Source organism: Aotus nancymaae, unplaced genomic scaffold, assembly GCF_030222135.1.
Source record: "Aotus nancymaae isolate 86718 unplaced genomic scaffold, 86718_ANA_hifiasm-v0.15.2.pri h1tg000036l, whole genome shotgun sequence".
Taxonomy (NCBI): domain Eukaryota; kingdom Metazoa; phylum Chordata; class Mammalia; order Primates; family Aotidae; genus Aotus; species Aotus nancymaae.
This window is the reverse complement of record NW_026988450.1, coordinates 37025370-37037670: the sequence shown is the minus strand read 5'-3', so window position 1 is coordinate 37037670 and position 12301 is coordinate 37025370. Positions and strand designations below refer to the sequence as shown.

The 12301-nt window shown below is 32.8% G+C and overlaps 1 protein-coding gene across 1 annotated transcript in view; it reads left to right on the top strand.

Moving 5' to 3' along the window:
* The window catches only part of MMP16 (matrix metallopeptidase 16), a 274698-nt gene that overhangs the window by 144822 nt on the left and 117575 nt on the right, over window positions 1–12301 (top strand). The window contains exon 3 of the mRNA XM_012465088.2: window positions 3743–3865. Coding sequence (XP_012320511.1) covers window positions 3743–3865 — 123 coding nt within the window. The remainder of the gene's footprint in view (window positions 1–3742; window positions 3866–12301) is intronic.

Below are 12301 nucleotides of genomic sequence, written 5' to 3'. Positions count from 1 at the left end.
TATATATATACTATACTTATATGTTAACTTTATATGTAGATATTCGTAGTTATATATTCCTGCTTTTTGTGTTAACAGGTATATGTGGGATTTATCAAAATGAAATTTGAATGCTACTAACATTTTGGTGCCTAATAAATTCATATTATCTATTTTGGCAACTGGAAATGAACCTGACTCCTAGACTGTAACTGAATACTAACATTAACATGCCAGTTTTGCATTTAATATTAGACATTTAATGCATTGAAGAGTCCTGTTAAACACTGACCATTCTTTATATCCATTGGAAACTTTAAAAGTTCTATAAGAAAGAACCTACCTGCTTATTAAAATGTTTTAAGTCATACACAAAATGTTTCAAGTGATATACAAAAGCCTGAAGATCAATTTAGCTCATATTCTGTGTCATGTTCAGTAGTGTGAGGTGCTTTGATTGTATTTGTGATATTTTACATACTTTGAGAAGATAACACCCACTAATATGTCTGTGCCAGCATATTTGGATACAAATATTGGTGAAGTTAACATAGAGTTTTCTCAACTTGACCAATCTTCATTCACAGTTACTTTCATGAAATCATTAGTTGATATTAAATTGTATATGTTATGCTTATTTCTTATGTGTAAATCATCTACTTCATGATTTTGCTTTATATAAGTATCCACGTAATATCTCTGCAATAATCATTTGTTCAAGGCACAGAGTTGGAAAAAGTTACAAAGTCCAGGAAATATGTCGGGTTGTCGAAATGATCAGTATATGCAACAAGACATATAGACTTAGTTCATTTGCTTCATGTTTCTTATTGGAAACTTCACTAGGCACTGACCACATGCTGGGCTCTCTACCCTCACTCACAGGTCAGTGGTTGATAGAGACAGACACATACAAATCAGGATACACATAAGACGTGCTGTATTGGGGTGGTAAACCATATCTATGTGAGTTGAATATTAATAATAATTAGGATTCTCAGGGTAAACAAGGTGTAAAATGTATTCCAGACAGAGGTCATTGCATACAAGGGCAGAAGAGGCTTGGTTCTGTATAAACTCTAGTGGATTTTGAAAAGAAGGAGGACAGGAAACACCCTTGCTAAATAGACCTGAATAAGATTCTTTCTACAAAGGCACTTCGGGCTCAGAACATGTAGAGAGCACACCTTTGCTTTGGGAAAATGCATTGTTAGTCGGGAAAATGAACTAAGTGTTGAGAGTGAAAGAGACATTTTGAGGGTAGAAGAAACTAGACTGTGATTGACTGGACGTGAGGAGAGAATAGCGGAAGATTGTACCGGGATATCTGGCATGGGCTTTAGAAGATGTTAAGGCTTTCAGCTGAGATGAGGCATCAGATAAATTGCTGCAAGTTTGGAGTAGGAATATCATGATTTTCTTTGTGTTACATATAACATTAGAGATGATGACAGGATATCTAGATGGAGATGTGAGAGCACTTACCCCATTATATTGTATTTTTTAAATTGTACATGTCTTACCTGTGTGTTATGAGCTTAGTAAGGAAGAGACTCTTTCTTCCTTCATCTTTTAATCCATACTTTCTTTTAATATCTTAGCATTTTGTAAAAGCTCAAAAATATTGTAGGGTGAACAAATCAGGATGAGATAGGTAAATGAACAAATAGAATACAAGCAAGCAATTTATGAAGTGGGCAAAAGCCCAAGACTTATATAAGGGATTCAGCAGAGATGTCTTTTAGCATAGGAGCCTAATATTCCTCCCTAAAATATCTGTTCTTTGGAAGATGCACACAGTTCACAAAGAAAACTTCTATTGGCCCCAACAAAAGCATGACATTACTGCCTTCATTTTTCAATTTTATGCATACTAAAGTAATTTGAGAGACTATACTCTCATTGAAAATACATTCTATTGTTTCAAATTTTATCCAGCTATCTATTTCAATTTTTTCTCACAGATGGCTGACTTAAATGTTTTCCTTAGCTAAATGTGAATGTAACCATATCCCACATTAAGTAAACATACTCATATTTCAGAATTACATGTTGTTTGTCCTCCCAGCACTTTCAATGAGATAAGTAAAGATAAGTACCTATCTTAGGAATATTATAATTTTTTGAGAATATAATTAATACCTATATATAAAAGCAATTTAAATCATCATAGACATGCCATTAATAATTATTAGTTAAATCAGTATCTAGATCTTAAACTATACAATAAAAATAACCATATCCATCTAGTCAATTAATATTTACTTGATATTTCTTCTATGCTAGGAGTTATGCAAGATACTTAGAATACCAAATTCCTTCTAAGTGTTTTACGGTGTAGCGAAACGTCTCTCAAATTCAGTGTGTTTAGGCATGACCTGGAAGTGTTAGTTAAAAATGAGAGGCCTCTGGTCTCACCTCCAGAGAGCTTAGTTCCATAGGGCTGGGTAGACTCTTAGAATTTTGCACTTACAAGATGTCTTTTTTAGTTCAGGGACTTTAATAAAGGGAAAGAATAATTTTCTGAAATAACTCTACAGTGCATTTCAGCTAGGATGGAATTTGTTAAATCTGGTAACTGACATTGCTGGGGTCATAATAAGAAAGCAGGATCTTTTAACGTTTCCTGGAAAAGTGCCATCTTTCTTAAGAAGTAAAAGTTGTTCTTTCACTGTTGCAGGAAGTTATTGTTATGTTTGTAAAAGTAGATTATTGGATTTTGTTGCATAACATGTAAATTACTTCATGTGTATATTACTTAACATGTAAATAACTTAGTCATTTCTATGACCATTCCTTTTCCATTTAAAAAGTATAGAAATTATAAAGTAAATACTCCAAAAATTGTTTTTTTTTTTTTAATTTCTACTTTCTGAACCATGTAGCACTATGAAGATTCGGCCTTACCTTTGTAATTATTAAAATAAATGCGCTAATAAACAGTAAAGTCACTTTATAAGGCACTAAAAAAAAGTACCCCAAATCATGAAAATCTGTCTACTTAGGTAAGATACAAGAATAAATAGAAAATGTGACAGTGGTCCAGTGAGGCTCTCTAGAAGAGTAGTTAGACTATTCTATCTGTATATGTATTAAGATTCAAAAATTAAAAGCAGCATTTCCTTTTCTAATTTAAATATGTTAAACCTTAGTGCAAAACCTCATATTCAGAAAAATATTTTTTAAGCATTGAATTTTGTTATTATCAAATATTCAAAGCAAGTGGCTGCTACTTGGAAATGAAATAATGATCAAATGTAAAGAAGAAAAGGTGGAGAAATGAACATGTTATTTGAATAGTTGACTGCTATGTAAGTGAGAACAGAGTAGCATATACCCTTTTGAATCCTGGGATTTAAATTCAGGTAATAGATTAGGATAATTTTTGAATGTTAAAGGTAGAATACTCTGTAGTGGCATTTTATGAGTAACGCTAGGAATTAAAAACTTGCCCAAGATTATATATCTTGTTAACAGTAAATTTTTAGAAGCTTTAGAGTACCTCTGTCTACAGTTATCTCAAAATATATTAGAAGAAAATTATCTAAAGGATCCAAATAGTAAACAAGTGATTCCTGATAATTAAGGAAAAACTATGCTCTCTACTTAGATTCAAAGTGCAAGACAATTGAGTGTTCTCTTTACTTTGTAGTTTGCCTTTTTCATCATCACTGCCTTGGATGAACCTCTTAATTGATTACCTTTTCAATTTAATGATTAGGGTTGTTAGTAAATAACTGGAAATACTGCTTCTTTTTTGCAGCTGGATGAAGAAGCCCCGATGTGGTGTACCTGACCAGACAAGAGGTAGCTCCAAATTTCATATTCGTCGAAAGCGATATGCATTAACAGGACAGAAGTGGCAGCACAAGCACATCACTTACAGGTATAAGAACTCATGACTAATCTCCCCTTTTCCCCATTTTTCTTTACTATTTGTTTTGACACATAGTTTAGTATCTTCTGCACATTGACTACATGTTTATATAGAGAGATATAAGTTAATGTAAGAGACTTAAAATCGCAATTGAGAGGAGAGTAATTGTTCATTAGATACCACATAATCTTTAAAACACTTGGGCTCTTTTGTAAACTATTCCAGCTTCTTTAATAAGTGCCAATATTATGAGTGACTTTAAGATGAATGTTCTAACATATTACACTCTTTGACAAATATTTATAATCTCTAAAATAATCAAATAATAAAATGCATAAATAACTGCCATTTAAACAAAATGTTGAATTTATCAATCAGTGTTTAATATCAGTCTAACAATTTTGCTTTTAATCTTTTTCTTAATTATGCAAGTGGTTTTATCTTCAATAACAGAAGGTGTTTTCCAACCTAGGGTGACAATTGTTACTAATAGATCATCACATTTATACATTTTTTAATTGAACAACTGCTTATTGAGTCCCAATATGAGCAAAGAACAATGCTAGGGCCTGGAGATGTAGCAACAAATAATACATGAGGATCCTGTTTGTCCTCATGGAATTTACAGTCATGAGAAGTTGAACAGTCATGTAAGTATGATGCTTGCTATAAAAAGTAAGGACAGGATGCAAGAGAAATGTAAACCAGGTGATCCAACCCATTTTAGAAAACGAGATGAGATCACCCTAAGGAAATAACTTTTCAACTAAAACCCATAGGAAGAGAAAGAACTTGTTAAACCAATGGGCAGGAGAAGAGGAAAGGTACTTTGGCGAGAGAGTAGAATATCAGAAATCATCTCTGTCAGATTATATGAATAAAAATAATAATTTTGTAATCCTTATTCTTCATGTAAATAACCCTTTGTTTATGATTAAAGATAAAATTAAAGCCTCGATATATTGGTTTTCTACCAATATAACTGGAACATGTCACTTGAACTTATTTTGGTTATTTTGGAAACACTTTTTTTCTTTTTTTGGAGACAGAATCTCACTTCATCACCCAGGTTGGAGTGCAGTGGCACAATCTCAGCTCACTGCAACTTCCACTTCCCAGAGTCAAGCGATTCTCCTGCCTCAGCCTCCCTAGTAGCTGGGATTACAGGCATGCACCACCATGCCTGGCCAACTTTTGTATTTTTAATAGACACAGGATTTCCCCATGTTAGCCAGGCCAGTCTCAAAGTCCTAGCCTCAAATGATCTGCCTCCTCAGCCTCCCAAAGTGCCGAGATCACAGGCACGAGCTACCGCGCTGGCCTGGGAACACATTTTTATCTTATTTTATATTCCTATGCTATCTTCTCACCCAACATGCTCCTAGATTATTGTCTTATACTACTTACTTTAATTATTTCTGCAGATAAGAAAAATCAAAGATGAAGCAGCTTTAGGTCAAGCCCATGAAGGTGGTAGTCACCATCATTTAAATTTGCTCACAGGATTTTTTTACTTCACATATGTTTTATCATCTCTATGATCTACATTTCTAAAACAGAGTTAAGAAAATATTATACCAATAATTTCACATGGAATACAGTTGATATTTTCCCAATAACTATAATATTTATGTATCTTGTCTAGTGACCCTTTTACTATAAGTGAAATTAGTGGTGACATAGTGCTTTCTGAGAGGAAAACATGAATTTTTTTTTTTTTTTTTTTTTTTTTTTTTTGAGACAGGGCCTTGCTCTGTCACCCAGGCCCTGGTGCAGTGGTGTGATCCTGGCTCATTAGAAACTCTGCCTCCCAGGTTCAAGGGATCCTTCTGCCTCAGACCCCTGAGTATCTGGGATTATAGGTACACACCACCAGCTAATTTTTGCCTTTTTTTTTTTTTTTTTTTTTTTGTAGAAATAGGGTTTTATCATCATGTTGCCCAGGCTGGTCTCGAACTTCTGGGCTCAAGTGATCCTCCTGCTTCAGCCTTCCAAAGTATGGAGATTATAGGAGTAAGCCACCACACTCAGCTCAGGGATCCATCTTGAAAAGCATTTGTAGACTTTGATGAAGAATGATAGATTATTTTTCTGGTCACATGGTAGAGTAGAAAACCTAAAATATACTGTCAATTAGGGTAAAACTTGGATGACTTATATTAGATTTTTAAAACTAAAACGTATCTTAAAAGCATTGTTGAGGTGAAACAAAGGGAAGAAACCTAAAAACCAAAAGTAGAGGGAAATTAGGAAATTTAGGAGGCATATGAGCATGTAGGTCAAGTAGAGAGATGTTGAACTTCTGTCTTAGCAATAATACAGAGTATTAAATGAGAAAATTTGTATGATTAATAGATACAGAAAAATGGCCAAGGAAATTTACCATCCATTTTTGATAAGTAGGAATCAAAGCAAAGAAGTACATTTTGTTACACAGAAAAATGGCATCTATGAAAATAAATACTACATTTTTGTTATATAGTTCACATATTATTAATGTAAAATGTTGGAAAAATCTTTAAGGAACAACAAATGTCTGCTACCTCTCCTCTATTCAGCAACTACTTATAGGGGTAAAGAAAGAAAAGGAAATAAAAGATAGAAGATTTGAAAAGATTTTTATATCAAATTTGATTTGTTTATTGTTAGCATATAGAAAAGCAATTGACTTTTGTATATTAACCTTGTATCCTGAAACTTTACCAAAATTGCTTATTAGTCGAGATTTTTTTGCTGATTCTTTGTACTTTTGAAGTAGAGGATGATATAATCTGTAAACAAAGACAGTTGTATATATTTTTTTCTTCCTAATCTGCCTCTTTTCTTTTTTTGTTGCATTACATTAGCTAGTGTTTCCAGTATAGTGCTGAATGCGAGTGGTAAAAATGGACCTCATTGGCTTTTCTGATCTTAGGAGAAATATAAATAGTTCTTCAACCTCAAGTGTGTTCTAAACTGTAGATTATTTATTAGATGTTGTTCATCAAGTAGAGGAAGTCCCCCTCTATTCCTAGTTTGCTAAAAGTATATATTATGAACGGATGTTGGATTTTGACAAATCGTTTTTCTGCATGTGTTGATATGATGACACGAATTTTCTTCTTTTGCCTTTTGATGTGAAATAGTACACTGACAGAATTTCAAATCTTGAAGCAGCCTTGCATAGCTGGCATAAATCTCAATTTGACATAATGTACAATTCTTTCTATAGATTGTTGTACTTGGTTTGCTGACTTTTTTGAGGATTTTTACATCTGTGTTCATGAATGTTATTAATCCATAGTTCTTATTTTTTATGGTATCTTTATCTGATTTTGATATAAATAGAGGGATATCAGAAGTCTCCCACTATAATAGTGCTTTATGCATTTTTCTCTTGCAGTGCTATCAATTTTTGTAACATACTTTTTGCTATGTTTTTAGGAACTTGCACATTATGTTTTGTCATATCTTCTTGGAAAGTTGGGACCTTTATCATTGTGTAATGACTTTTTATCCCAGATAATTTTCAGTGCTATGAAATTTGCTTTATCTTAAATTAATATGGATAACCTAGTGTTTTTTTTAATGTGTGTAAAGATAATATATCTTTCTCTATACCTTTGCTTTTAATTTATCTATGTTCTCATATTTAAGGCAGGTTTCTTGCAGGAAATATCTAGTGGGACTTTCTTTTTGCTTTTGTTTCATTTTGGTTTTTTTAAATCTATGCTATTTTTATTGGCATATTTAATATCCCCCCGCTTTGTTTTTTTTTTTTGAGACGCGGTTTTGCTGGTTGCCTAGGCTGGAGTGCAATGGTGTGATCTCAGCTTACTGCAACCTCCACCTCCCAGATTCAAGTGATTCTCCTACCTCAGCCTCCTGAGTAGCTAGTATTACAGGCATACGCCATCATGCCCAGTAAATTTTGTATTTTTAGTAGAGACTGGGTTTCTCCACATTGGTCAGGCTGGTCTCAAACTCCCAACCTCAGGTGATCCGCCTGCCAAATTGCTGAGATTACAGGAATGAGCCACCGCCCAGCCTAGTATTCACATTTAAAGTGACTATTGATGTAGTTGGATTAATACCTATAAGAGTTGTAACTGTTTGCTATTGCTATTGGTTTTTTTATATTTGTTTTTGTCTTCCCCTCTTTCAGTGCCTTCTCTGGTTTTAGTTGACTATTTTACATGTTTTCATTTTCTCTTAGCATGTCAATTACCCTCCTTTTTATAGTTATTTTAGTGGTGACCCTGGGGCTTGCAATATATATGTGCAAGTAATCTAAGTCTGCTTTCACATAACACTATACTACTTCGCAGGTATTACGAGTATCTCGTAACAGTTTCTAATTTAATTCTTCTGTCCCTTATAATATTCTCATCATTCATTTTATTTATCCGTGTGCTATAATAACCCAGTACATTATTTCTGTTATTATTTTGAACAGTTATTGTTAGATCAATTAAAAATAATAATAATAAAATATTTTATTTTACCTTTGTTTATTTTTTCCCTGGTAATCGTTTTTAAAGAGATAGGCATTTCTGATGAACATCATTTTTCTTCTTTCTGAAGAAATTCTCTTACATTTGTTTTTTTGCAAGGCAATTTTATGGACAAGAAGTGTTTTTAGTTTTTATTTGTCTGAGAAGTCATTTTTTCACTCTACTTTTGACTGGTACAGAATTCTAGGTTCGTGGTTTTATTATTTGAACACTTAATATTTCAAGCCCCTTTCTTTTTGCTTGCATGGTTTTTGAAGAGAGCTTTAATAAAATTGCTATTTTTGTTCTTCTACAGATAAGGTATTTCATCCCTCTTAGCTTCTTCCAGGATTTTCTTTTTGTCTTTGGTTTTCTGCTTTGAATGTGATATGCTAAGGTATAGATTTTTTTATATATATTTACTCTGTTTCATGTTTCCTGAGTTTCCCAGGTCTATGGTGTAGCTTCTGCTATAATTTTGGGACATCCTCAGCCATTGTTACTTAAAGTTTTTCTCTCTTCTCCTTCTAGTATTTTCATTGTGTGTCTTGTTCCCCCAGTTCTTGGACATTCTTTTCTCTTTCTCTCATTCTCTTTTTTTTTCTGCTTTAATGCATTTACTAAAAACCCACAACTAATATACTGTGAGATAGAGATTACAACTTATCTAATCTCTATCACAGCTCTCTCTTTAATTCAAAGTGAAATATCCAATAACAGCCAGAAATACTGAAAAAATTAAAGGGGAACATATAAAAAGTAATTTACATGAGGCTATACTCCATGATAAACTTTACATGCTTACAAATTGACACAAACTCTTTATTAGGTAAGAAAATAAAATCAACTTTTTACACCAAAAAAATATAATTTTTTCTCACAAGAATAAAAGTTGGAATATAGGATATAGGTGAGGCTATGCAGAACTTCCCACATAAGGTGAGTAAGAAAAATCTTAACAATAAACAGATTCAATTTTCAATGACCTATTAATCACAGAAGAATTAAACAACTATATAAAAATTAAATCTATCTATTAGGCATTGATTTCAATTCTTATTTCAATTTGCAGTATTTCTATTGATATATCTTACAGCTCACAGATTATTTTCTTGGCCATGTTTAATCTAATGATGAGCTCATCAAAGGCATTCTTCATTTCTGTTCTTTTTACTTCTAACATTTCTTTTGGATTCTTCCCTAGAGTTTCCATCTTCCTGGTTATATTATCCATGAGTTTTCTTTATGTTGTCCACTTTTTTCATTAGAACCCTTAGCCTATTGATCAGTTATTATGAATTTTCATTCTGAAACTTCCAAAATGTTGGCCATATCTGACTCTGGTTCTGTTGCTTGCTATATCTCTTCAGATTCTGTTTTCTCTTGCCTTTTGCAAAGCAAGCAACAGAACTGCTGTAATTTCTTGTTGAAAGTGGGAATGTATTGGGTAATAGTAAATGAGGTAATAATCCTTTGGTGTGAGCTTTTCTGTTTATCTAGTTAGGGGTTTGCATTTAATGTTGGTTATAGCTGAATTTCTTCTAGAATTCTTTTTTTCCTTTGTCTCCTCCTGTCTTTAAATATCTCTAGAAATTCCTCCTTAAAGAGCTCTCTCTCCACCCTCCAATGCTAAGGCTGGGACGTTGGGAGTTTTTCCTTCTCTTTGCTTCAGAGGCTTTTACTCTTTATAAACTGTGAGTCTCTGCTATTAAAAAAAAAAAACCCCAACACTGGATAATTTATAAAGAAAAGTGTTTTAATGGTTTCACAGTTCCACATGGCTGGGGAGGCCTCACAATAATGGCAGAAGGTAAAGGAGGAGCAAAGGCACATCTTACATGGCAGCAGACAAGAGAGCATGTGCTCTTCATAAAAGAGCCATCCTTTTTAAAACCATCAGATCTCATGAGATATATTCACTAACAAGAGAACAGCACAGGAAAACCTAGTCCCATGATTCAATTACTTCTCACCATGTCCCTTCCAAGATACATGGGGATTATGGGAACTACAATTGAAGATGAGATTTGAGTAGGGACATAGCCAAACCATGTCACTACCTCATAAAGCTTGGGGAAAAGTAAGATAATGGAAAAAATTTTAAATGTAGCATAATGCTTAAAGTATGGTTAGTATTTAATCAATGCCAATTATTATCTTTACTTCTTTTAATTTACCAGACAAATTGCAGAAATTGGTTGAGAGTACTCTGACAAGATTATTTAAAGTTAGAGACATAAGTATATTGCATTTGAAAGTTAATGTATGTAAGGTGCTAAGAAATTGCCTGGTGTATACAAAGCATTATGTAATCATTTGCTATTCCTTTTTTCTAACTGTATTTAGAGAAAATAATAAGTAAAATCTGACATTTAAGCTCAAAAAAATAACTATTCATGGAAAGGATAGCTGAACTGTATCCTGACAATATGTAGACAGGAGTTGGGGTGGGAGTGGTGGAATCTAAGTTTTATTTGATAGCAAACTCATTATAAGCCAATAATATAATGTGACCCAGTAAAAGCTAAAATGACCAGATTACTTTGATATACAAAGCAGTGGTGATGCTAATTTTTCTCTTTGGTTTTTTGGCCAAGCCTTACCCAGTACACACTTTTCTCTTCTGGCCACCACACTTTTGGCTGCTTCTTGGAAAATTAATGTAGTCTTCTCAAAAAGCAGTCAAAATTTAAGGGGCTGGAAAGAACTCTGCATGTGGAACAACTCAGGATTAGAGCTAAGCATTCTCAACATCATAGCAAGAGTATTTAAGGGGGAAATTTCCAGTGATTCTCAAATTGTTAAAGACTTTCAGAAAAATCTAATGTTTAAAATGATTGGAAAGTTAAATCATACATTATATGAGTTATTTTCATTTTTGGAAGTGTTTAAACCAAAAACATTTATTCACTTAGGTTAAATTAGAGACTATTTGTGCATTTTTGTAATGGTTGGAAAGTTAGTTGTTGAATAAATTCATTAATTCCAAACTGTGTTTGGTTAAACTTTTTTTCATGACAGTGATAGAAGCTTATTGAGTAATATAACTTTTATCAAAAAGATTTGTATTTCCCAATTGTTGAATATTACTAAAATGGACTTAGAGTAAGTTATTTTTCTCCTAGAAATCTAAATTCCAAAATGTTATTTTGTGTGATAAATGGCCAATGGGACAGGTACCTAAATTGCCAGATGAATGTGAGTATTTACAATATATTAGTTAATATAATAGTGCTATATTGAGTATTTTTTATTTTTCCAGTATATTAATCATTTAGCTCCTCTTGTTTTTAAATGAATGACTCCATTACAACTGAGGACACACACTGGAAGTTATTTTACTTTAATAGTGTATACAGAGCAAAGAGATTCCTAAGGAATTAAAACAAAAAATGCCTCCCCAAAAACATTTTCCTTTATTCTCTTTAAACTCAAAGAGTTCACTGAATTTGGTGATCCTGTTGAGTTCGAAGAGAATGCAACTTGTGTATCCAGAGAATACATAACAAACTGAAGAAGCAGAACCCGCTTAAATAAGACCCAGTGTAATATGTGCTTAATTATCTGTCCTGCCTAGAAAGCCAGCATCTTGAGAAATAGCCAAATATTTAATGTAAGGCAAGGTTTCCTGGAGGGAGTCTATATTCACTTTCTATTTTGTGACCATTTCCCATACTTAAGAAAAAAGTTGTGAAGCCCCATTAATTATACAAACATAATATAAATTAAAGTAAATTAGTCTATTTTGTATTCTCTGGATAGAATATTACAATATGTTCAGGATATGCTAATAATTTAACTATATTATATTTATTCTCTTTTATTCATAGCAATTGTCTGCTTTCCCTGTTATAGTAAATGCTATTTAACTGATAATTGTTTTTCGCAAAATATTAGTATGCCTATCCAAATAACTAATTTTTGTCTATTTAATTGAGTAAAGTGGGTTTAGCCCTGTTTATATAGATATTTT